This window comes from Dicentrarchus labrax, unplaced genomic scaffold (genome assembly GCF_905237075.1).
Source record: "Dicentrarchus labrax unplaced genomic scaffold, dlabrax2021, whole genome shotgun sequence".
Classification (NCBI taxonomy): Eukaryota; Metazoa; Chordata; class Actinopteri; family Moronidae; genus Dicentrarchus; species Dicentrarchus labrax.
In genome coordinates, this window is record NW_026136710.1 from 9,616,528 (window position 1) to 9,643,785 (window position 27,258).

The window sequence follows — 27,258 nt, forward strand, 5'->3', positions numbered from 1 at the left end:
AGGAATTTTGACTAATGTGGCCAATGACATTAGATGTATAGCTCTGTACTGACAATATACTTTATCAAAGGTGGTACAGTGGGATATAAAAACTAGATCCTGTCAAACATGAAGAAGGAGTCTTGAGGTAAGAATTGTTTCTCTTTTGCTTGTTACATAAGCAGGTGGGATCTCAGTGGGTTCACCGGTAACCCATTCACATTTTGTATGAAGGCCCTAAAACCTATTTTCTATATAAGAATTCCATTATGAGCAGAGGTGTCTGATGTCACACAATTTCCTGCCAAAGTTGGAATACTTTTGGTTATTTCAAAAGATCTGGGTGCAGCTCAGTTAGAGAAAGTGTTTTCTTATTTCACCATCACTGTTAATCAGATATGATAAAGCCTCACCCACACCACCGTGATAGGGCAGTTTAGCTGACTTTTGGAGTATTACTGTAAATTCTTCATAAATATTCACCTTTTTCTGAACTTTATCATTCAGTGTTACTTATTTAGTCAGAAATATTAATTATCAGAGAAATGCTTAAGATTTTAAATCTTTCATTTTTAAAAAAATTCAAATCTAAAAAAAAATGTATGCAATAACAACACAAAACAAAAAAGCATCACAACTCATGCAGCAGTGCCCCACGGCTTGCAGCTGGAATCTGCCACCTGCTGGGTGTGTGTACAGGTGAAACAAAGCACACTTATGACCACACCCAACCACACCCGTCTGTGGTGTAGCTAGAGGTGAAACAGGCTCAAAATCTTTAACCAAAGGAGACAGTAAAACACTGTTTTTCAGCTCTATGTATTACTCTTTAAAGAGAGAGAAAAAAAACCATTTTGGAGACAACAACATAATAAAATAATAATAAAAAATCAACAATGAAACGTTGGGAAAGTAAAAATACATTGTCTGAGTATGCATTAAAATGTGTTTTCACATGCCACACACACACACACACACACACACACACACACACACTCTTTGCTCTTCCTCACAGTGACACTCTCAGGCATAAGCAACACCCAGCCTGTGACGTATTATCGGGGGCGGGGTCGTGTGTTTTTATGGTTTATTTGTGCAATACCTCACTTCCTCAGCAGCTGCTTCCATTGCTGTGCTGTCTGAGGAAAGAGGGGAGGGAGAGAGAAAGAGACAGTGGCAAAGAACGAGAGAATAAGGGGGAGGGAGTGACAGAGAAGCGGAACGGCTCAAGAAAAGAAGAGAGGGTTAGCTGCCCCTGGTGGAAATTATTGTGAAGGGGCCTCATAGCGGGGAGGAAGCTAGCTAGGAGGCAGGCAGATTAGTAGCGGTTCTATGGCTCAGTCGGCTGCTAACGGTGTGGACCAGGATCTGGCTAGCAAGAGGCTGCACTCAAGGTAGGGCCTTAGGGGCTAACTGGGGGGCTGGAGGGGGGGTGTTAGCCTGTCCTTGAATGACTGTCAGGAAAAAAAGAGACACAGGAGGGAGCGGCTTCACAGGCAGAAAGGAGTGAGAATAATAGTAGAGAATAATAAATAGGGGCTGCCAGCTCAGGGCTTTCGCTTACTGAGGAGGAGCCAGGTAGGCGGAACTTGAAAAGCCAGTTTTCACTGATTTAAAAGCTCAAGACCCAGCCACAGTTGCAGCCAGAGCCCGGTTCCAAGCCTCATTCCTGGCTCGGGTCATTGAGCTGCTGTGGCTGGAATGTACAGACTGAGAGGAGCCTCATAAGATGTGAACGGACTATACTGTGAGCAAGGAGTGTCTTTGTGTCCAGGTTGGACACTTTACAGCACACATAGCTTTGGGGTTTAAAGGTGCCAGGTGGGTGCAGAATCACACTGTATGTAGGGTACAGGGACAGGGGATCACATGGATGAAACATGCACACAGACGTATTGTGTTAGGATAGATTTGTGTAGCAGTGTCTGTTTAAATTTTTTTTACCAGTTTCACCTCCTTATTTGCATACTTGGTGTATATCTGACAACCATGTTTCCACTCATTTGCAAGTTTTCTGTCTTTTCTTGCCTGGCTACTGTCTGAATTATTGGGTTATTTGCATCTCAACACAACAGATTTAACTTTTAACTGTCTTTCTGTGCCAGTCCCAATTGAGAACTTATAGAGGCAATGAATAAAAACATAACCAACATGATGAACATTGGCACTGTATTTTTATACTACTTATTACTAGAGCTCTAGGTATTGTTATTATTTTCTTTATCAGTTATTTTCTCAATGGATCGATTACTTGTTCACCTATAAAAGTTGAAGAAAATATTGAAAAATGCCCATTAAGACGTATTCAAAATAACTTATCAAGAGTCCAGATCATATTTAACAGATAAAAGCATTATATCTTCACTTCTAAGAAGTTGAAATGTTTCAGTTTTACATAAAAAAATGACATTATTAATCAACTATTAAAAATGTTGCCAATTAATTTTCTCTCAATCAACTTATTGATTAATTGACTAATATTTTCAGCTTTACTTATTAAGTAAACAAAGACTGATTTGTCTGGTTTTATCTGTAGTTTGCCCTTTTCTCATGTCATATCTTAGACCTCTCTGGCTCATATTTTGGTTAAACTGACACATCTCTGTTTTATATTTTGACATTTTTAAATTTTGAATTATTATAACTGAGTATACTAGGATGCCTCCACATCTTTGGTAATCAGTCAAGTAGAATTAATCAGATATACCACCCACGGATTATGCAAACACTATCTAGTAACTGCATGATAACATTTTCCAAAGAAATGGTTTGAGAGCAGTGCTGGAAGTCAAATCAAGGTGATATAATACAAGTAAATGCTTAGCTTGCTGTTTTGTTTATGGGGGACATAGAAGTTATAATTGTGTAATATTTGAAGCCCAGTGTCGGTGACACAGAACAGACTGCTGGAAATGTTAATAACTGTTGAGTTGTGAAGTGACATTCATAAGCCCTGCAAGGTTATCATGTCCCTGACACCCACACACACACACACACACACACAGTCACACAGAGATAAATACATACAGTGACTCAGTGTTGGTTATGATCATATGCTTGGCTGATCTACACTCTGATTGCTTTCCCTCTATTTTACAAACAGATAAAGTCAATACATAACCTTTCTACAATGAGGGTTGTAGATGTGTCTGTGCATGTGTGTGTGTGTGTGTGTGTGTGTGTGTGTGTGTGTGTGTGTGTGGGTGGTGTGTGTGTGGGTTTGTATGCTTTTGTAGCTCGTAAGGAAACACATGAGCTACAAACGGATATTATCTGTAGGGCTGTGTCAACAAACAGTTTGTGTAAAATGCTTTTGGGCATTATTTGTATTAATTGGATGTTGCCAAAATGTAAACAATGGATCTAAAGAACTCTGAAATAAGTATTTCGGAGCTTAAACTTCTACTGCTTCTACATTGCATCAGATATTTATTCTGCTCTTTATTGACACATTAAGAATAATCAGTCAACTACAGAATTGGCTACAGAACATAATTTGTCCTTAAACATAACCTCATTGTGTGGTGGAATAAATATCAAAGAAGGATATTGGGATTTACTGCTTACCTATTTTTTCAGTACTGACACATGCACACATTAGGAGAAATGCTGCAGCAAACCTCCACTTGGTCAACTTTGGAAATCACAAAACTCCAGGAATATTGCGATTATTCATCCCTAGGCTATGCTATTTTCTCTCAATGTTTCCTAGGGTGATAGAGGATGATAAAAACGTTTTAAGAGAATCAGACAAAAGAAGGACGAAGGAGACAGCTCTGCTATAACGGAAAGAGACATGCACTGCAAGAGGAAAAAACATTCCTAGAGAGTTTCTCTTTGGTTTCCCTGACAACTAGCCGTGGCACTCTGTAATTATGGCTGGATTACTACTCTGAGCACAGAGTTTCTTAGCTAGGCCAAGAATAATGGGTGCAGTAGTGTAGAACCCCGAATATGGAATAAGGATCCATGAATAAAGGAAGGGCTCCAAAAAAAAAACAAGTTAAATAATTTTTTCCTTAGTTTTATGAAGAGATGAACTTTGATCATTAGTATTTAATTGGGTTAAATTTTCTATTCAGGTTGTTGAATTACTACTATTACTTATTACTATTCAAAAATGTACTATTCATTATGATTGATATACCTGCCCTGAATATAGCTGACAATAGTCTTGGGTATTTTGTTTTTGTATACAGTATAGTGTGTACTTTGTGATGTGAATACATTTGATCAAATATTAGTAAAAGGCCTACATAGCCATGTTGAGATATTGTGCCTTTCCAACCTTTGTAAATGGTTTGTTTTGTCCGAGTAAGAGTACAAAACCCAAGATATTAAGTTTACTAAAACAGATGTAGGGCTGTGACTTAAGTTAATTTGCAGATTGTGTTCTCGATTTATGATTTTATCTATAAAATGCCAGAAAAAGTGGAAAATGCCTGTTAAAATTCACCACAGCCCAAGGTGGTTTATTTTGATAGCTTATTTTATGACAAATAAAAACATAAAATCTGACTTTTGAGAAGGTAGAGCCACCAAATGTTTGGCATTTTTGCTTGGAACACGACTAAAACAATAAATCGATTATCAAAATAGTTACAAAATAGTTATTACTTCAGTAATCTTTTGTTTTGGTGATTGGATTGTTTCAGCTCTAGTTGTATCATATGGAATAGGCTGATTAGGGTCTATTTTATTGTATTAAGAGCTTTCCCATAAATATTCCAAGCTAGTGCTCACGGCATTGCCCCAAATCTCATTTTATATATCAAAAAAGAAATACAATAATTGTCCTTAACATACACTCCCATTTATGGACAGAATATCATGAATTGTGGTTTTTGGCAATGTTCCTGCCAGGCCCACTAATCTAGCCTAGTTACTGTGGTTTGCTTGGATCAAGCAGCTCTAATAATACACCTGAGAAAGCTTATATTCCACTAGACTTAAGTTGAAATGATTCATTTTTCACAGAGGTTTTATTTATTTTGTTATGGGGGTTTTCAGTTCATATCCTCAGCTAAATGGGTATCTGCTATTATGCTATATCAGAAACTTAATAACTAAACTTTTAGATGCTCAAACCCAACCCTAGCCTTAAGTTTTTTTTTTATTGCAGATATATTTTGCAGTATAACCTTTCTGTGGCAGAAGAACATGATCTTATGCATATCAACAATGAATAAATTGTGATTCATGATTCGACAAAGGTTCGTTGTTCAAATGATGTGGTTTTTGAATGAAAGAACAAACATGGCATAGTTCAGCTTACACACAACAGCTTAACTTACTCCCTGAAACCTGTCCAATATCTTACATGTGCTCCGTGCTGCCATGGTAACAGCACTGGGAGACTGTCTCTCTTAGACCACAGGCAGGCTATTATGGGATGAGTGTCTCCCAAAAAGACCAATTAGAGTGGTAATCAGAGGAGAGAATGGCAGACTGTACTGCACAGATTCATTCTTACGCCAACCACAAAGATGGCAATAATGAAAAAACTCTCATGGAGAATAATCCTTTTGTCTTTGCCTTGTTGTCTATTTGTCCAAAAATTTCTTTCTCACTCTGTCTCTTTTTTTCTTTTATCCTTGTTTGTGTCTGTCAGTTAGCCCTCAAGCTAGTTCTCATGCCGTACTTAAAGTTTACTGACTTTGATCAAGATGAGTGATGATACATTGTGGCCTCTAACTTTACAACTGCACAGCCCAACTTATTCAACCATGTCGCCATGCGTTCTTAAGTCTACACCCTCTTTCCATATACTGTTTTACAACTCAGGGTTTTACAGTCTTGGTTTCCAGAGGGCCGCTGGACCATCTGCAGCTGGACTCCTTATGTCTTCCTCCTCATCACCAGCACTTCTGTAGCTACCTGCTTCAACTTTACTTCTTATCACTGTACCTTTCATCCCTGTGGTTACTGCTATTAGTGCCCAAAGAGTAGCCTTGGCGCAATCTACAACTTTGTGGGCCTTCCTATAATGACTTGTTCAGATCTTCTGGCTTTTGGTGGGTTTTCCCACGGAAGAATTTCAGAGCTGGAGGGTTTCGCCCAATGCCCCCCAGTAGTTCTATTTTATCTCCATCTTATTAAATGCCAAGGAGATGACCTTGCACTGTTTAACAGATTGTTCTCTCGAATGGTAACCAGTTCCATCATCTTTCCAGTGGTGAGTTTACCTAAAACATGTTTGGGGTACCTTGGATATGTTGCTCCAACAACAGCAAGATTAAGACAGTTTGGCCACTTCAGGACACCCTTTGAATGAATGCTCAGATTACCTTTTTGTTTTGCTCTATGGCCACAAAAGTTAGTTGCTCTAGTAGTAGATTTGTGACTTCATATACACTTTTCTATTTGGTTATGTCATTCATCAACAGTTTCTCAACTAATTTTTTCAGAAAGAAAATTCTACTTCGATAATATATATTGATAGTATCAGAATACAAAATGACATACACAAACATAGAAGATTATTTACCATATAGCCAACTGCTAGAGTGATATATGCATCAAGGAAAAAAAATACAGAGACCGTCTGGTCGATATTGCTGTGGTGTGTCCCTCCCAAGGTCAAGTGATTTTGTCAGACAGCATATGCTTCTCTCTGGTCCGCTAGTTTCTCAGCTTGGGGTTTTGGAGAGGTCAGCACATAAACCTTTTTCACCTAAGAAAATCGACAAAGCCGAGTGACACAAGGATAAGTCTGAAAGCAAAATAATAATGGCTTTTCCTACAAAAGAAGAATAAAAGACACTTTATTCCAACATTATGGTAATCCCACTGAATTTGTAACTTTGTAATCAAGAGGTTATTTTTTCATATATACATCGATCAGCCATAACAATATAACCACTGACAGGTGAAGTGAATAACACTGATTATCTGGTTATCATGGTACCTGTCAGCCGGTGGTATATATTAGGTTAGAAGCTGGAAAAATGGGCAGCGTGAGGATTTGTGCGACTTTGACAAGGGCTAAATTTTGATGGCTAGATGACTGGTTCAGAGCATCTCCAAAACTGCTGCTCTTGTGGGGTGTTTTTTGTCTGCAGTGGTCAGTACCTATCAAAAGTGATCCAAGGAAGGAAAAGTGGTTAACCGGAGACAGGGTCATGGGCAGCCAAGGCTCACTGATTCACATGGAGCACAAAGGCTGCCCCATGTGGTCTGATCCAACAGACGAGCTACTGTAGCTCAAACTACTAAAAAAGTTAATGCTGGTTCTGATATAAAGTGTCAGAACACACAGTGCATCGCTTTATTTTGCGTATGGGGCTGCCTGTCCACAGATCAGTCAGGGTTCCCAGGTGGTCATAATGTTAAGGCTGACCTGTTCAGGTTGTCAGTAGAGATTGTCTAGATTTTGACATTTGATAATGGTATACCACTTTACTTCAATAGACCTTTTCCCCAGTATGCATTAATACATCATAGCAGGTGTAATCCATAACATTATTAGTAGCTGCATTTCATTTAGTTATTTCAGTGGAAGGACCTGGGTATTGGATTGATCATGTCCAGAGCCATCATTGGTCTGCTCGTGTCTAAAAGTAAAAGTTAGTCTTTTCTTGCCACAGTGCTTGCTGATGGTGGGAATTGTTGGGTCTCTGTAAATGATTTTATGCAGCGCGGTCTAGACCTCCTCTATTTGAAAAGTGTCCTGAGATAACCTCTGTTATGATTTGGTACTAAAAATGCATTTAAAAATTGTTACCCAGAAAAACTGACAATATAAATGAACATAAATAGAGTTCATCCATACATTTATTTATTTTTTGTAAAATAATTGAATGTGTATGCACTCACATGACATTTGTAGGTCCCTTACCTCCACTTTACTCAGTCTTATTTGTCTTGGCTGGTGACCTAATAATATTTCTGCCAGTGTCAGCAGATAGTTGGATTAGTCTGGGCCAATCAGTGCACTGTGTGGTCTCTACCAAGGAGATGCAGGTCCCTGGATTAGCAGTTGTATCCCTCTCTCATCCTTTCTTTATGTTTCTCATTGGGGCAGTGGTCACTCTTAGAAGAACTGCGTTCGCTTTCTCGTCACTGTCCCCCTGCTCTCACCCAGAATGTTCCCTACATTACATCCTCTCTCTTTTAAAACGTGACTTGTAATGGCAAGGCAGAACAGTGGATCTCACTGTCACAGCTGAGGACAGATTGAAGAGGATCAAAAGAGGACACATTTCTGTTGGGGATAGTAGGAAATGAACAGCAACAGACATCTCAACTTCTTGGTTAAATTCAGTTGGATCAGTGAAACATTCCCTCTGTAGACTTTTAAATCTTTTTTTTTTTTGTTGAGAAATACAATTTTAACTGGAATAGCTTTTTCTTGGAATTTTCTACAATTCCCTCCGGATTGGCTTTGCTATGGGAGAGTTCACCATTCAGTTTTTGGAACGTTCTTGAGGACTTGAAAAGCAGATGTGATTCTTGGCAGGTCTGCGACTCTTTGTAGATATTCCAGCTGGATTGTGTCCAGGTTTGCTGCATTCTTATGGAGTAATTCAATGGACAGTATGGACTTGGAAACTGGAAGTTTCATATCAGCTAGCTGAAATCACTAAAGGTCTCACCATTGCGTTATCAGTGATAGAGTAGTGCTTGAATGAACTGCAATATATATGTAAACAGTTGCTTATTCCTCAAATTTTTCAACACAGCCAGTCTTGTTAACCTTTGACCTCATGGCATCTGAGCCTTGCCCTTTGACTGGAGCTGAGAGAGCGATGTGTAGACTGGTCCACCATGGACCCCGACCTCAAGCTATGCTAAGGCCTTTACACTTGGAGCTACAGGTGTATGTGGACAAAACACGAACCAAGCAAAAACACAGGTACTGCTAGAATCACTGAAAAGGGTTGATTTTGTGGTCATTTTGTTGCTTGGCAAGCAAGGCTTTACATTCACCATGACTACAAAAGGGCTATCAATTAACCTCGTAAAGTGTTTAATTAAATTTGAGATGACCAACATTACAAGGAATTAAAATAGTGGTTGTAGCACAAATTAAATGATGGAAACGTTGGTGACTAACATGGCAATATGAAGAAAAGGGGAACAGGTAAATTAAATAAATAAATGAATAAGCTGGGGCTCTGACCAGAGAATAAAGATATACTTAAGGGAGAGGAAGAATGTGAAGACGTGGAGGATGTTAAGTCTTTCTTCAATGCACTCCTGAAACACTCTCCTAAACCTTTAGGTGAAACTACATACTCTTTGCTATACATTTGAATATTGCCATTTGTAAAACAGATTAAATTCAAGGATAATCCTTGCTTAACTCTACATTCTAGTACCTTATCTGGAATTTAGAGCTGCAACCAAATCGGCTGGTCTTTAGTTTATCCTGGATTATACAATGAATCTGGGATGTATTCAGTACTTTCTGGAAAGACCTCACGGATGAGGCCTTTTTGTGCCTCTTATGGCCGGTCATAAGACACACGCTTTTGGCTTGATACATCAATATTTTGATACATCATTATTTTGTCTCTTGATTGTCCTCCAGACATATCACATGGTTTCTGATTTATTTTGAATAAACATCTCAGAAAAAGTACATGTAAGAGTTTTGTACACAGCATCTTATAACAGTAAAATTCTTTTCAAATTATTAAAATGGCTTCTGCCAAGTACCTTCGAATTGAAATGGGGATAGGATTAAAATGTCCCCTTAAAGACAAAGAAGACGTCAGTAGGCACAAAGATAATATTTCTTCTACAATTCCTGAGTCGGCATCATTGATAGAGTAGTTGCCATGGTAACCATTGCATTGTAGAAGTGGTAGGAAGACTCCTCTTGACTTAGCTTTTGTTATTTATGGAACATGTTGCTTCTATAATATTTCAGTTTAGCAATGCAGGGCAACAGAAAAACACTTGGCTCATCTTTTGCTGACACAGGAATGACCAGCATTATTGATTTGCAGATTTCCCCATGTTCCCATGGACTATGAAAAATATCAGTTACTGAATTACTCATACTTGTTTTTTCATATAAATCATGACTATACGCAAAATATAAAGTTGAAAGGCAAGCAGCTTTATCCGCTTGATTATAGCAACCAGTAATGCAAGAGAACTATATGACTTTATAAATCAGACAAAACAGGCTGATATGTGCAGTAATAAGCAAAAGTGCAACACCTTTTCAAGGTGCTCATCTTTGAGGCTTAGACTCAGTTGCTAAGGCAACAGTCCACAGATATGGCTACAGATCTTGTTGTCATGGGGATACTGGCAATTCATTCCCCACCATGAGAAGATGTTGCACTGCCACTCTAATAATTATCTATGTTACTATAGATTGTTGCTATGTAGTGCTCATATTTTAATACTGTTTTCTGTCTTTCCCTTTGTGTATGTGTAAACCTGTGTGTGCACCACTTAGGATGGAGGCCTCTTGCTTGGAGTTAGCCTTGGAAGGAGAGCGGCTGTGCAAGGCTGGGGACTTTAAAGGGGGAACAGCATTTTTTGAGGCGGCTGTGCAAGTCGGCACAGAAGACCTGAAGACCCTCAGTGCCATCTACAGCCAGCTGGGAAATGCCTACTTTTACCTCAAGGAGTATGGCAAAGCCCTGGAATACCACAAACATGATCTTACTTTGGCCAGGTAAGCATTGTACCTTTTTTAATAGCTGCAACCAACCGCATAGTAAAAGTTGGTTTATGGACCACTGAATGCACACTAAAATAGAGTACAGTATCATCTTCATAGTAAGGTAACTTATAGATAGGAAAATGGATTTAATATAAACTGTAAGGATTCTAACACTTCGTCTAAAGGTTCTTTTTTGTTTAGTTTAAAAAACAAATTATATGAACTGTGTGAGAGGTACTTCTTGTTACCAGTTACGTGAGTTTATACATCAGTGACTGCAGGAGATGAAACAATGCAATTTATAACTATTTGAAAACAGATATTTTGCTGTGGCCATCTCTGAAGCCTGATTGCAGTTCAGTTAAAGAGGAATCTTCTTAGTTTGGTTCTGATAATGGTTTAATAATTTCAGTTAATAAAGAAAGCTTTGGAGCTGGGTAATAGTTATTCTTGTTACTACAGTCATACCTATACACCAATCAGCCATAACATTATGACCACCTGAGTACATATGTATATACATATATATATATATATATATATATATATATATATATATATATATATATACAGGGAGAATTATATGCTAATGATTCTGCTATTTGGTGTACAGATGAATGGTTCGGGTTACCATCCATGGCAAATTTTATTTACTTTATCAGATGCTTAAAGACCACCAGGGATTTCATTATATTAACAATGCGTCAAACAATGAAAATTCCAAGAAAAAGTGAGGGGACTTTCATACAGTAGCAGTCGACTACCGCCAGCAGGATATTTAGCTTATATGAGTAATCCGGTCCCCTGCAGTGAGTGCAGCTGGTGCTTCAGCAGGGAAGTGATCAAAGACCCCAGGGAGATTTACCTTGTTACATTACAGTCTTACCAGGGCCACTGGGACCTGGTCCCAGGAAGTAAGCATCCAATTAAAAATGTACTATACAGCATCTCCCAATTAAATCTTGTTACAGTACTAAAAAAGTGATTGCTCAACTAACATTGACATAGAAAACTAGTCTTTGCTCCCACCACTGAACATCAGAAATGTGTTTCTTTGCTTTCTCAGAACAATAGGTGACAGAATTGGAGAAGGAAAAGCCAGTGGCAACCTTGGTAACACATTAAAAGTGTTGGGACGCTTTGATGAAGCTGTTGTGTGCTGTCAAAGACATCTGGATATTTCTCAAGAGCAGGGTGACAAGGTAACAAGCATGCTTTTTATTTATAGCATCTCCCTAAAAGACCTCAAAAACTATAATATATTGTATTGTTTATTTTCTCCTTTGACCACATGAAACCTTTCCTACAGAATCTTTTTAAATGTAAAATTTGAAACATCTTACATGTATACATTGTATTTTTATACCTCCCAGTTTTTTTCTGAGCATCATGAAAGATGTTATACAAATTAAATGCTTGAGCACATTACTGAAGGCGTATGTGAATGTCCGGATGCACACATGCACACAATCTTCTGGCGAGGAAAAAAAAAGAAATCAACCGAATAAAAATACACCGATATCTTGATATCTCCAGGGAGATCTTTTTGCATAATTTTTCACTCTTTTCTTAACCTCTCTTTTCTGTGTCTCTTTATTGTATTGTTGTAGGTTGGAGAGGCCAGAGCACTGTATAACGTAGGAAATGTGTTTCATGCGAAGGGCAAACAGCAGTTATGGGGCTGCACCCAGGAACCAGGGGACCTGCCCCCTGATGTTAGAGACACACTGCAAAGGGCCACTGGCTTTTATGAGTATGTATTCTTGAACATGAACAAACACAACAGATGGATGTTTACAACAGAAAACCAAAATCACAGTTAAGAAAAGTCAAGAGAAAAAACAACATTTTGCGGTGTCACAATGGATTTAATGCTCCACAAACTCCACAATATTGATACAGTTAAAATATTTTGCTTTTCCAAAATTGCATACAGAAATTTCATTTAAATTGGCAGTTTGACACAACTCTGGCAGTTATTACCCCTTTGGCTATTCATGAATACGTCTGTGTCTTCGTGGCACATCTGGATTGCTGTTATTTTTACCTGCAGATTTGGAGAGCATCTGTGGACAGAGAAAAAGCTAACTTTAAAACAGTACACATATTTTCCACTGATATTTCAATCTTGGCTTTGGCTGCATTGTTTGTTCATTATTTCACCATTCTTGTCAAAATGCAGTCCAGACTTGATTTGGCTGTGTATTTGATCAAAACTAACTGCCCTAAGATCTTTCCTACACATATACAGAAGACCATTTACTCAAATTTGCCACTATTCATTAATTCTCACAACCCCCCTTATTGCTTAATTCTTAAAAACACCCCCAAAGAATCCTGCCACTCTCTTACTTTACAACTGGGATGCTGTGAGAATTGCTCATAAGTGGTGTCAGTTTTCAGCAGAATCTTACTTTGCACTGCTGCTGATGATTTCTATTTATTTTCACCAGACCAAAAAATGTGGATTTAATTTACTCGCGGCTCTCAGTGTTTAATATACCCAGCTTTGTGAAATGCCACACTGACTGCTGTTCATTTGACAATATCTTGTCTTAACTTAAAAGCTCTGCAGTTTTGTCAGATTTGTCCTTGGGTTGCTTATTTTGACTGGACAACAGCTTTTTGAAATAGATATGTTCAGTCAAGTCAAATTTTATTTATATAACCCAAAATCACAAATTACAATTAGCCTCAAGGGGCTTTACAATATGTACAGCATATAATGTCCTTAGATCATTGATTAAGATAAGGGAAAACTCTAAAAAACCCTTTCCCAGGACAGACAGATATGCAAAGATGTTGTGTGTACACCTTGTGTCTGAGATGAATCAACAACAACACTCCAGACATGTATTAAGACCTACAGTAGATACCGGTAGTCTGCTTTCAGACACAGTAATGTGTTTATGATGTGTTTTTTTTCCACAAAAAATAATTTCAACATTAAAAACCCTAAAAAGGCATTTTTAATGAGGTGGATGACCACCAAAATACATACAACTTTTTGTGTTTCATAACATACCATAATAAACATTAGGATTTTCACACCAATATTTAGAAATATATGACAGACTAAAGGTTTAGCTGTTTACTAATCCATTACTGGATGGACAAATAAAATGGTATATACTAAGAATGGATCTTACCAACTGCTGCTAAACTGGTGTGTACTTATCTCTGTAGGATGAACTTGTGTTTGGTCAAAGAAGTTGGAGACCGAGCTGCTCAGGGGAGGGCCTATGGCAACCTTGGCAACACCCACTATCTGCTGGGAAACTTTGTTGAAGCTATCAAGTTCCACCGTCAGGTGAGAAATTCAAGATGATTACCAGTATACTATTAATGCAACTAGTGCATAGATAAGAGTTATCAGGCTTGATGTTGTGCCAGAGCAGAACAGTGACCTTGCCTCTCCAGAGCAATGGCCAAACTTTGCTCCTGGCAGAAGGTCGTTCACACTAACTTTATGGCTCACCATGATATCGCACTGGAATGCAGTTGATGGGAGTGGAAATACAAATCAAGAGACATTGTGCAGTTTCTTTATCAAAAAATAAATCCAATTCTTTCATCTCCCCCTATTTAGATCAGGTCTCACAAATACTGTGACCATACACCTGAACATATCTTCCTGTTTTATGTACAGTATGTTTGGTTTGCCTTATCCAGCCATTAACATACACATTAAAATGTGGTTTGGGGCTGTTTTGGTGGCTTGTGTACATGCTGTATGGCCATGACTTCCTAGCCAGGAATCTTTGAGTGTCCTTCCTCAAGCCACAGTGCCACATCATAAATTTGCAAGTTTTCGTCATTCATGCATTTGCTTCTTGCCGGAAAAAGATCCTTCCTAGTTTGCCTTGCACAGACTTCAGTCTAACCAAAATGCAAAATAGCAGGACTCACCAAGGCTCAGCCAGTTTGAAAGTGAAGGGGGGACTGACTTCTCATTCAAAAATGTTTTACTTTGGTCATTACATTGTGCCCGTTTTTATATAATTACAGTCTGATTTAATACAACAACAGAGTACAAGAGATGGCATACGTGGCATTGCATGCAAGGACAGGGATAGGTGTTGTACCAGCACACAGTGTGCAGAGATTGATGGCCTCTCTTAGAACGAAAAATGAAGGAAATTGGTTTCTTGGTGAATCACAGGCAAGCATGGCTTCAGGCTCTCTCTCCCCATGTTTCCTGTCACTCTCTATTGTAAACTGCTTGTTTTCTCATAGGAGAAGCCGGTCTCTTCTCTTTTCCATCACAAATCTATCAGTGCCCCATGTAGGGTAGCCTGCTGCTTTTAAAGGGAATCAGAAGGGCTGATTTGATGCACCACTGGTGCAGCAGCACATCTTCTCATGGAGTCATGTGTCCAACAGAGCTTGCAACTTGAACCAGCTGTAATTTCCTGTGCTCGAGTCCCTGAGTCAAAAAAATAAAAACAAAGAGTAGGGCAAAGTAAGGTAAAATGACACAAAAAGTTAATATGATTGAAAATATTTTGTTAATTTGGTTTAATTTGACCTCTCTGCTTTGTCTTTCACAGCGATTATCAATAGCCAAAGAATTTGGAGACAAAGCGGCAGAACGGCGAGCCTACAGTAACCTAGGCAATGCCCTGATATTCCTGGGCCAATTCAACACAGCCACGGAGTACTACAGGTGAGGAAAGAGGGGAGTCTGACATCTAGTGGAGAGAAGGTGAAGTGAACCAATTTCTGCAAAAGTGAAGATGTCACTTAAGTAAAAAATGAATATGAAAATATTGATGCAGGATCTGATGCAAGACTATGTTTCCTTTTCTCTTTCACCTCCCATCTTGTTTATTCATCTGTTTATTCATCTGTAAACTCACTCACCTCTCTCTTTCTTCCTTTGTTATCTACATATACAATGTTTTTTTCACTCACTTCATCCCCCGTTTCTTTTTCTACAGGAAAACTTTGCAACTATCCAGGCAGCTGAGGGACCAGGTGATGGAGGCTCAGGCCTGTTACAGCCTTGGAAACACCTACACTCTTTTGCAGCAGTATGAGCGGGCCATAGACTACCACCTGAAACACCTGTACATAGCCCAGGAGCTCACTGATAGGTAGAATGGGCATGAGCAATATCTAATGCAAACAGCCAAACATACAGGAGTACAGGGACAGTTTTTAATGTTTGTCTGTATGTTCATGTCTCATTAGAGTTGGTGAGGGCCGTGCCTGCTGGAGTCTGGGAAATGCATACGTGTCTTTAGGGAACCACAAACAAGCTCTCCACTATGCTAGAAAGCACCTGGACATCTCAAAAGAAGTGAGACAGTAATTCTGAAAGAAATGCACCTTTGGTAAAGTCGAGGCTTCTTGCATTCGACCTATCTTGACCCACTCTGTCCCTGCCGCTTCATTCTCATCCTCAGATTGGAGACAGAAATGGGGAACTGACAGCGAGAATAAATGTGGAGCAGCTGATGGAGGCTCTGGGGGTCAGTGAGAGCGACCTGTCACCCTCCAGTTCAGAGTTTGAGATGCAAGGTGAGAGTAAAAGTTATTTTAAATGTTTTATATAATAATATTATATAATATGATATAACATGTCAATTGTGTATGAGCTTTAGAGCTCTAATTTACTTTATGTGTGTCATAACTTGTTACAGTTCAGATAATGTGACAAGCAGACAGGCAATTACACATGTCAGTGTAAATGTAAGATACATAAAAGCTTTTACTGCATATTTGAAATTTATAATAGTAATTTTCAATTACTATTACTAAATCGCAGATATATTTGTTATCATTTGAAAGAAATGTGAGCAAGAGCTTAGAATTACACCTGGGAAACATGCAGTATGCTTAACACTTTAAGCTGGTGTCAAAGGTCCGCTTTTACTTTAAATTGAATTCTGTAATGACATTCATGTTTGCATCTCTTCTTATGATTCATTCTGCTGTAGATTTTGCATAATAGCGAATGTTTTAAGCCATATACAGTCATTGGTGTTACAAACAAACAAACAAACAAAGAGAAGAATCTTATGGCACCTTCGCTTACTGTGGAATGAAATAGTGACTCAATGAACTAAAGACTTTAGTTAGCTTTGGTCCATTGTTGTCTTCTCCACCACTTATGTGACCTAATTTCTTTAATGTTGTGTAAGCAAGTTACGCCGTTTCCTTAGTCATGGCAAGGGAAAGGGTGCGGCAGATGAAAAAGCCCAGCTCTTGTGTGTGTGCTTGCATTTGTGTGTGTGTTTTGAATGTGAATGTAAACCAGAGACCTGACTGTTTGCGCTCTGCAAGCTGTGGTTAGGAGAAGCTGTCTTGGAGCTGTTCTCTCATCTCACAAAAATGAGAACAGAAAATAACGGCCATAGAGCTTTAGGGAACTGCGTACTGTATGTCAGTGGTTTTAAATGTAGAAACCTATCTGAGGGGTTTTGAAGATGTGCATTTATCAGTCGCCTTAAAACTACAGATAACTGACTTTGAAATATTTTTTTAGTCGTTTGTAGATTCTGCTATTTTAACTTCAATGTTTGACAAAAATAATGTGTGTGGGCTTGAACAAGCTAACTGAAATACTGTATGTGTACACAAGGTGGCCATTTAAATGTAAAACTAACTTAAGATGAGACAGACGTATCAGACAGTGTCTGTGTTATGTCTGAACTGAGGCTAAATGTGAGAGAAAGCAAAGGGTGTGTATATTTTTGGGGTAAGATGGGGATTCTTGTCTTTAACCCCAGTCTGAGGAAAATAGTTTGTTTCTAAAGCACATCCTGTTTTCCTCAAATAATTAAATGTATTACTATAATAGAGTATTGGGAGCATTTAGCACATATAAAATTAACCATGGAGAAACTACAATTTCTATCAGTACAGTCAGTCCAGCGTTAGTGTGATGTTTGCGTTCATGAACCCTCCTCTGGGCAGAAACTCACACCCATGTCCTACATTTCCCTCTCTGGTGCAGAGCTGGCAAACAGACTCTTATTCAGTTTGTTTGCTCGGTTGTCTGCCTGAACCACAAATCCGCACCAAACATCATGGGACCTCATCAACATCAAGACGGGCTGCTGCAGGGAAAAGACAAAGATCGCCTTGCATGCTTGATTTGATTTTAGACTAAACTGCTTGAGAGTTTCTACAGTTGTATTTAATGTTATGAAGTAACATATATTTGCTTATGTGTTTTTTTTCCGTAGGAGCAAGACCCAAATTCACTAAAAGAAACAGCATGGAGAGTGTAGAACTGTGGAAGTACTCTTCGGATAAGGTGATTTCTCCTTCTCGCATTTCAGTACAATGCTCCAGAGAGAAAGGTGCCTGTAAATGTGAGCTACACATCTCTCCCCAAAGAGTTATCAATCCCACTCTAACAGTGTGTTCTTTTACTGCAGAATGGTGAGAACCAAGACTTGGAAAGTATACCCAGGAGATCCAAGAGTCAGCTGTCACAGCCAGGTAAAAGAAAAGGCTATCCTGACAGTCAGTCTTCGGATGAAAGGCCATGGTTGGACTCTCCTGTAGACACCGATGACATCACTGTGCAAGTTCCGCCTCCAGTACCAGTGAGTAGCTGTAGCTTTATTTTCTTGTTAGCTCCTCTGACCCAGTCATGTTCCTTATGTGGTGCTCAGTAAAAACTTTCCCCTGGAGATAGCCAGGATAGCTATTTCCCCTTGTTTTGCAGTCTTTATGCTAAGCTAAGCTACCTGGTTGGTGGAGGTACCTTCATATTTACCACACAGATATGAGAGTGGTATCAATCTTCTCATCTAACTTACAACAGGAAAGCATATTTCCCAAAATGTTAACTATTCCTTTAATTCAAATTTTCCTCAGTTTCCAGATTTAGTTATTGCAACTTTAGTTGATAAAAAGCCTAAGGATAAAGAATTAAATCTAGGTATTATCCTCTTTGCTGACAACAGATGAAACTCAGAGTATTAAGCAGCCCAACAAAATGCATAATATCAGCCCTTAGTTCACATTCCCTGCAAAGTAAGATATACCCAACTTTTATTTCAATCACGAAGAGCCCACCTGAGAAAAGATGGGTATAATTTTTCTCATAGAAAGCATCAAGAGGACCCGAAATGCTGACTGCTGTATTCACTTAAGTACTTTTTCCATTTTTGTCTGTTCACCCCCTGTCCAAAATGTCTTCAGGGCTTCTGCTTTAAAGAGAAAATGAGAGGAATTAGAGATTAAATTGGGAACATTTCTCTTAATTTCCCATGAGGTTATACAGTGTGATGTAAAAAGTCAGATACAGTGTAAAGGTGTCTTCTCATTAAATACCAACAGTGCTCCATTTGCCGTGAACTAGATTCTTAATGAATATGCTGTTTGCAGCTGTTGTATCCCTAGAATCCTGTCTCCCCACAGCAGCTAATCATGCTGTGTTTCTGTGACAATGCTAATTGTTGTAATCAGCAAGCTGACATGTTCGAAAAAAGTGAAAATTACTGGGCTGCATGATGATACTTCATCACAAGGGCCTAGAAATAGCATCCAGAGTTAAATGCTGGTAATCCTGATGACATTGAAGCATACGCTTTCTCAAGTCTGCCAAGACAGTTGTGTGGCTGAACTTGCCACTCTTTCCTAAAGCTAGAAACCACAGAGAAAGCCACCATGTGATATCAGCAGGGGCAGTTTTAGGCTAGTTATCAGAATAAAGATTCCATTCTAGGTTTGTTATTTCTTATGAAACAGTTGAAATAAACAACCTACAAACATGTTATTGGTCAACATCTAAGTCAACACAATCTAAAGTAATTCTATTTTAGGTGGGTTCTGATTTTATAGATTTATAGATTGAGTATTGATTGAACTATCCTGGGGCTGTATATCTTTGACAAAATGTTTTTAACTCCAGGTCCACTAACTCACTTGTTTCGTAGCTTTTGACCACATCACATGGTCTTCATCAACAGACGGAGATAGCTTTGTTGTAATGGAAATGTAGCTCTCCAAACTTTCCAGTGACTTCTCGTCTACCTTGGCTTAAAAGTTGAACTTGACAGTTCATTCTTGATCTTGGAAACAACACTTGATAAAACCACTTGCAGCCTGGTTTTTCTGGAGCTTTCGACCATATCATACGTTTTTCATCAGAAGAATAAATTGAATTCAATTCAATTCAATTTTATTTGTATAGCGTCAATTCATAACAGAAGTTATCTCAGGACACTTTTGAAATAGAGCAGGTCTAGACCGAACTCTTTAAAACATTAATTACAGAGACCCAACACCATGAGCAAGCACTTGGTGACAAGCAAGCACTTGGTGACAAGGGCAAGGAAAAACTGCCTGTTAAAAGGCAGAAACCTAGGACAGATCCTTCGGCTCTAGGTGGGTGGTCGTCTGTCTCGACCAGTTGGGGTGAGAGAGAGAATACATACATTTTACAATTTTAGTTATTTTATTATAAATGCGTGTACTGTTATCTGACACACTTGTAGTCATGCTTGTGGATAATAAGCATTTTACAGAGGTGATAGAATTGAATTCCTGTGTTCGAAAATATTGACTTGTGATTGGTTGGTGATTGTTTTTATGAATTTGTGACAGCCGTGGCCGAAAGCATTGTGTTTATAGGTTGTCCACATGTAGCCTACATATATCTGTACCTCAGTGACACATACTCAAACATTCTTTAAGTAGTTATAAAGAAATTCCACATAAATGTCTAACCGTAAAAACCATAATGTTCTGCAAAAATACTTTTTCTGGCCATTATTCAGTGCCATAACTCAGGAACAGAATGGGACATTGTGACCATATTTCACATTTGGTCAGATACTGAATTGGTAACACTAATCTTGGGTGCCCCCCTTGAAACTGTGCTGTTGTATAAATCTTCTGTGCTGCCCGGTTGAATGTGTGTGTGTGTGTGTGTGTGTGTGTGTGTGTGTGTGTGTGTGTGTGTGTGTGTGTGTGTGTGTGTTTGTGTGGCATTCGCGTTTTGGAATTTGTAGCTTCTTTACAGTAGCATCCATATTTGAAGATTGTCTACAGTCATGGCTGAGTTCTACCAGAATCTGCTTTATTGGCCAATTTTATTTTTACATCCCTGTATCACAAATCAAAAATTTGCCTCAAGGGGCTTCACTGTACAACAAACAACCTCTTCTATCCGAGAGGATGATGAGCAACCCCGGGTGTTCCCAAACAGAGCTGAGCCACACGACCTTCACTCCACCATCGAGACAACAAAGACTCACAGCAGCAAAGCTCAAGCACATCATTCACTCAGGTAGTAAAAAACACACAGAGGGAGAAAGAGACAAAGACAAGATACACAAAAGGAGAGCGAGAGGCGGAAGATCCAGATCCAAACATCTGGAACACTGCAACTCTACTAGTTGGTGGAGACAGTAATTGTAGTTCAGCTTTAGGTTCAGATTTTTGCTTCTATACGGGGTATGATAATGGACAACATGTTGGTTGGAAATGCCATCTCCCGATGACTTTTTAATCCCTCCACCTGACTCATTTTAATAAACAAGGACCCTGTAAAAGTTACTGAAATATGCAGTGGATATTCTAGGCAAAAGGTCAGCATCCTCACCAACTGATTATCTACATAGCAGGCATGGAAATAAGGAAGCATCATTGTTCTTGTATTGCAGAGTGCAGCTAGTTAGTCCCCAGTATTTTATGCATGATAAGGAAAAAAACTACAATTAGACAATCACTGTGCGTTAACTCTCAATTGATGATTGATTGTGTTTAAGGTTTAATATCCTATCTTAAAATGTTCCTTTATTGTTCATCTGTAATTCAAACCTAATATGTAGAACATATGAAGTTAGAAAGCCCAACTGTGATACAATCAAGAATTACTTTTGTCTTTTACGCTCCTCCATTCACACACTCACTCTCCCCTCTCTTGCAACTTAATTTCCCTATCTCTCACTCTCTTTCTGCCTCTTTTCTTTCCCTCTCATCATCATCACGTGTTCCTTTCTCTCTTGTTCGTCCATCCCTTTGGCCTACTTGATTAATTGGACAATACAGAGAGGGAAGTGAGGAGATCCACACAGAGTACATGAGGCCAAGGACAGAGGACAGAAACTGCTTTAAGTCACAGCTGATTAGTGTGCAAAGAGCAAGTATATAACAATAACATGGACGTTTTTTATGTATGTTATTAAAAATAAGTCCTTGATTTTGAATGGCGCTTTGTAAGGTTTGAGTTTTAGGAAATGAGCGTTGACATTGGTGGTTCTTGTCATTTAAAGGACTCCACCCCCTGTCCCCCCTCTCCCCCTTTCTGCCCCCCCTAGCTCTCCCTCTCTGCTGATAATGTGACCTTGATCACAGAACTGCTACCCTCCCCACAGGGTCAACCCCCCTGCGTCCCATAATGAGTTGTTTTCCCACAGTGGGTGAACGGGACAAAAATGGCCTGCAGAGAGAGAGAGAGTGAGACAGAAAGAAAAAGAGAGGGAGGCAGAGAGCAGGAGGGGTAGGGAGTGGACGGTAGAGATTCAAAAACGGCTGGAATAGAGGGATTCAAGAGGAGAGGAAATTAGAGGGAGGGAGTCGAGTACAGCAGGGGAGCAGAGAGAGAGTGATGTAAAGTGGTGGGTGAAAGCAGGGGGGAGAGGAGGTGTGAGCCAGGCGTGTGGACAGAGCGAGAGGGAAAGAGAGCTCAGAGAGACATGAGAGAGAGAGAGGGATAGAGGACAAAGAAGAAGTGCTGCTGGTAAGATGTTTCATTTATGTTTTACAACTTGACGAACAACATGGTGCAGAGGACACCGGAGGTTAAACATTTTCTTTTCCTTTTACACATGTAATTGTGTATGTATTTGCAGTTTCTGTGCTTTTACTGTATGTATATAAATATATATTTTACTCTGTCTCATAGGGAGGGGATTTAAGTGAAGAACTTTCTAGGATAAATTGTAAAAGTTCTGTTTTGTCTGAAACTTTCTGTCCTTTTTCCCGTACAAAGTTGCAACTGAAAAGATTCCTAGCATAGAGCTGAGTGAAATCAGGTGTCTGCTGACGGTGACCTACTTCACATATTGCTGAAAGGCAAAGTGATTTTAACTCCATCCGCTAGTTGGTGTCAAAGGTGTCGTATCTTATTCTGGCTCAGGGATACATTGGAAGACTTTCAATTGTGAATGTTGTTTGGCACGTTGTTATTGGGGGTTTTAGTTTGTCATGGCAATGGAGAGGAGTAAGGTCAATAAGCTTTTACAATGGGGACACTATCAGACTGTTTTCGATCTGTGATGCTTACTGTTACGTCGTCTGTCTGCTTTGGGCAATTTTGTCGACGTTTAGAAGTCAAAAATTGTTTTTCGAGTGTTGTGATTATTCATTTTTACTTGCGTATGAGTGTGAATTTATATAGTATGTTATAGTAAAGTATTAGACAGAGCCTTTGAACTCCAACTTTTCACTTTGGGATCCATGATGTTAGGGACAGTTTTAAAGCTAAAGTTAACTATTTTTAAAGGGATTATTTAAAAAAGTATTTATCTGATTAGGTTTACTGAGTAAAAGTCAGAACAATCCAGTTTTTTTTTATTCTGCAGGGTTATCCAGATATATCTCAGCCCTTCTTGGAATAGACCCCAGGAAAGTAGAACTACTGCAATTTGTAGGATACATTGGAGAAAGCGCAGCTTATTGTTGTACTGTAAGCTTTTTAAAAATTTTTTTGATTTCATCTGAAAGTTGATTTACTTTGTTGGCAGTTTTATAAATTCTCAGATAATTTCCCAGTGTGCCAGCAGCTTAATTTATTTTAGGCTGATAGATGAGTTCAGTATCATAACATCGCAGTGTGAGTGCCAGAATATCTCAGTAGCACTGGTGAAACATAATAAATTCCACACTTGCTTTGCTGGCTCAGTGTGTTTGTAGCTAAAACGTCTTTTTCATGCATTTATTATCCACTTCAGTTGCAAAGCTTAAACACATTAGCTGGACTGTGTGACACTGGGTGAGAGAGCATCATTCAGTATGATGTGAGAGAGCACCTCTTGCTGTCATCCCAAAACAAACAATGGAAGAAGCCTCGTCACAGGCTGACTAGCAGTGAGCATGTGACACAGAAATAGCATTCAGTCAGTCAGTGATTGAATCATTGATTGGCTGTTCATTGATTAGAGCTGAATGCTCATTTCCACTCTGGCCAACTGCATCTGAAACCAAGGACAGTTGGGCTTTAACATTACCACTGCTCATGTGTGAAAGTTTAAACCAATGAAAACATTTTAAAATAACTGATTGTGAAATATGACAATAACAGTGTAAAAAGCGCAAATTGACAACAATTACATATATATTCTATCATATTCATGCCATATAACTGGTCACAATCCATAAACTTAGCACCTCAACAGCTGTCTAATGTGGCTATTTCCTTTCTTTACATTATCACTATGTGGGTCATTTTACTTAAAAGCAAATGGGTTGTTTATTTTTACGTGACACCTTATGATATTGTACCACCTTCAGTATCTAGGCCAAGGTAGTCTCACCAGCAAGACCATCCCTCGTGAGTTAATCAGCTTATTTTTCTCTTCCACAATCTGGCCATCTTGAAAATCCTCCTCCAACTCATTCTGGCATCGTGTCTAATTAATTTATCTGCACATCATGTGTCTTGAACAGTTCAGCACAATCTGGTAGTTCAGTAAAGTGAACTTCATTCTCAACACTTTGCTGTGCAGTTGTCCTGGCTGGCGAGATAAGCCGTTCAGTCTTTGCCTGTAATGAGCATTTATACTAACTTGCCGTTTTTCTTTCAGAAGCTGGGTCGTGACCCCTCCGATGAAGACTGCTTCTTTGACCTCCTTAGTAAGTTCCAGAGCAGCCGCATGGATGACCAGCGCTGCCAACTTGATGAGTCACAGAACGGAGACAACGGAGAAGGTGCTGCCAACTCCGTGCCGTCCCTGAATGAGATGATAGGTTGGTTGACAACAGTATTCAGATGCCTATTTACTCCTTTACTGGTTATTTTAAGGACACCTGAACTCCTTTTTTAAATGGCAGCAATAGTATCAAATACATTTGCACTCACTGGGCGCTACTCTCTTCTCCTAGATCCTGCGATTACGACTTCCCCCCAGACCGAGGAGCTGTTTGATTTGATTGCTAGCTCTCAGAGCCGCCGTCTTGATGACCAGCGGGTTAATGTTGGTAACCTTCCAGGCCTGAGGATTACCCATAACAATCTGGGACACCTGGTGGGTGAGGGAGATCATCAAGAACCTAGCGATGACTTCTTCAACATGCTTATCAAGTGCCAGGTAAGGCTAGGATTCAGACATTAACTCAGGGATTTAATCTTCTTAGATTATTAGTATTATAGACAAAATACCAAGCATGGATTCAGTGGAGTTATGTCACATTTTCCTCTACACTCTAAATGTTTCATTTTTTCTGATGGCAGTCCTCTAGGATTGATGATCAGCGGTGCTCCCCACCAGAAGCAGGCCCCCATGCCCCCACAGTGCCTGACGAAGACTTCTTCAGTCTAATCCAGAGGGTGCAGGCCAAGCGTATGGATGAGCAGCGCGTCCAGCTGCCCACAGATGACCAGGACAGCCCTCAGTCCCCTGATCCAGAGCCACCTGGTAGTTTTTCCAGCTAGGACTCGGGGAAGAAATGCTCCACAAATTCATGTCAAAGAAAATAAATGCGGACAAAGTGTAAGAAGCATGAGCCAACATTTAAAGACAGCATTAAAAGGGTGAACTAACAAGATTTTTAATAACAAGACAAATTCAATGTGCAATAGGTGGTACCCTGTCAAATGTTGCTGGATGTGTTATGTTCTAAATGTGCTTAAAAGTAACAGGAAAAACAAGCAGAATTTAGGCTTGGTGGTGTGGCGGGGGGGGTGGGGGTGTTCGGGTGACATGATAACAACAAACATTAAATATTTACTCAAACTAATGCCTTAATCAGCAGTTTTTCAGACTCAAGATTGTAACCCCTGGTGTCAGATGTGTTTTTGTGTGAAGCACATGATGGGCATACAGTGCAATGTGGACAATTAGTGTGGAGACCTTAAGCACGAGTCGCTAAAATGACAAAGATTTAATGATAGAAACACAGTTGAAAACAGCAGAGAAATTACAGATTTGCACTGGAAACTTGAAGCAGTTTTATAAAGACATGATAGATAATGCATACACCAACTGTGTTCAGGTCAGTTTATGATCAATGCTGCTTTTATCATTGAATTTCTGTGGTTCCCATCGTTCATAGAAAGCTGGTGTTATTTGTGCAGTAACAGTATTAGGGATGTCCTTCCAGTGTTAAAGAAACTGCTTTGGTCAGTTTAAACTTCCCACCGATTGATAACCACACTTCATTTTCTCTTTCTTTTTTTTTCTGAAAATAATCTGATTCATCACAGTGAAATGAGTGAAATATAATTTTCCACATAAATGTTATTTATGTGCATTTATACAAAAATACACCTCTTTACACAGTGTGCAGTAACTGAGGTTACTGAGCAAATTATATGAAATAGCTGCTTATTTTATAGATTCAAGATTAGAGTTGTGTGTGATCATTCAAGCTCCAATTAATGTTTCTGCTTAGCTTTTAAAGAAATGCTATCTGCTGCCCATAATGTTCTCAACATCTGATAACAGACTACTGCTTACTGCTTGTGCTATTATTATTTCTTAACATAGAAATAGAAGCAGATGGATAAGATGGATGTGTCGTATTTTGAAAGATCTAATACCGTGAACAATATTGAAGCACTAATTCTAGGCTGTGCTGCTGGTGTGCTGCCTCCCTGTGGTCAAAACCATGTATTACATATGTGAAATATAGCGTGCAGTCAATTCCCTACCCTTGAACATTGTAATAATAATATTGCGTTACAGTGCAAGTATGATGATTCTGAGAACTTTCCTCTGGTTTCATCTAAAAAGATTAGCCAACTTATACCATAAATGTGGAGGTTTTTGAAAATAATCTTATTTGGTGTCATTTCATTTGTTGCTAGGTTCCAAAATCAGAGTTTGAAAAATGTTGCTGTACAGAACATCTGTATAATGGTACTGAACAAAAACTGACCTTACCTATGGGCTTGCTTTTTATTCAGAAGTAGTGCATACCTCATTTTTGTACCTCAAAGCTTATGAAACCAGGATGGATCATGTACCAAGTTCATTGGTACTTTTGATTCATCTATCTTTGATAAAACAACACATTGGGAGCTAAAGGTAATTTTTTTTTCTTCCGTTTTTTGTGAATTAACATTTTTAGAAAGTACGCTGGTATGCTTCTATTTGTCTCTGCCATAATTTGTACATATAAATATATTTTGTATTTATGTTCCATTTGAGGACATGAATATGTCCCCTCATGCTTTTAATAAAATGTTTCAGATGTTTCTATGGGCTCTGTTTTTATTTAGTTTTGGCGAAATAATAAATAGGGTAGCTTTTTGTAAAGTTTGCACACATCAATTCCACTTTTTAACCTAAAGAAAATAGCATGAGTAACACTGACCTCTACAGTGAGACCAAATCATCCCATTCAGTACACTAGAAAATTTGTTCTGGACTGGCTGAAAACAGCACAATAAATGGATTGGATTTCCCAAGCTCTAATCTTTGTTGGAACAAAGCACAAAGGGCTGACCAAATGTGTTGGCTAACTTC

General features: G+C 39.0%; 1 protein-coding gene across 4 annotated transcripts; it reads left to right on the forward strand.

Annotated features, from left to right (window-relative positions):
• The first annotated feature begins 1,092 nt into the window (after positions 1 to 1,092).
• On the forward strand, positions 1,093 to 26,987 carry gpsm1b (G protein signaling modulator 1b). Of its 4 annotated transcripts, none has more exons than XM_051412613.1 (14): positions 1,093 to 1,373; positions 10,394 to 10,615; positions 11,670 to 11,805; positions 12,214 to 12,356; positions 13,790 to 13,913; positions 15,154 to 15,269; positions 15,544 to 15,699; positions 15,797 to 15,905; positions 16,012 to 16,126; positions 17,797 to 17,867; positions 17,992 to 18,162; positions 24,376 to 24,538; positions 24,674 to 24,879; positions 25,023 to 26,987. In XM_051412613.1, exons 1-14 carry the CDS (start codon positions 1,312 to 1,314, stop codon positions 25,221 to 25,223), a joined length of 1,995 nt encoding a protein of 664 aa, XP_051268573.1. In that variant the 5' UTR covers positions 1,093 to 1,311; the 3' UTR covers positions 25,224 to 26,987. The 4 variants fall into 4 exon arrangements, with proteins under 4 accessions (XP_051268573.1, XP_051268574.1, XP_051268571.1 ...); XM_051412614.1 differs by lacking the exon at positions 1,093 to 1,373 and adding an exon at positions 1,442 to 1,800; XM_051412611.1 differs by lacking the exon at positions 1,093 to 1,373 and adding an exon at positions 8,670 to 8,833.
• The last annotated feature ends 271 nt before the right edge of the window (positions 26,988 to 27,258 follow it).

Excerpts from the sequence above, each read along its gene's own strand:
- gpsm1b (XM_051412611.1), top strand. The coding sequence starts at position 8,685 with ATGGCATCTGAGCCTTGCCCTTTGACTGGAGCTGAGAGAGCGATGTGT. Across the intron at positions 17,868-17,991 it reads GGAAGTACTCTTCGGATAAG|AATGGTGAGAACCAAGACTT; the intron begins GTGATTTCTCCT and ends CTTTTACTGCAG. Across the intron at positions 18,163-24,375 it reads AAGTTCCGCCTCCAGTACCA|AAGCTGGGTCGTGACCCCTC; the intron begins GTGAGTAGCTGT and ends TTTTTCTTTCAG.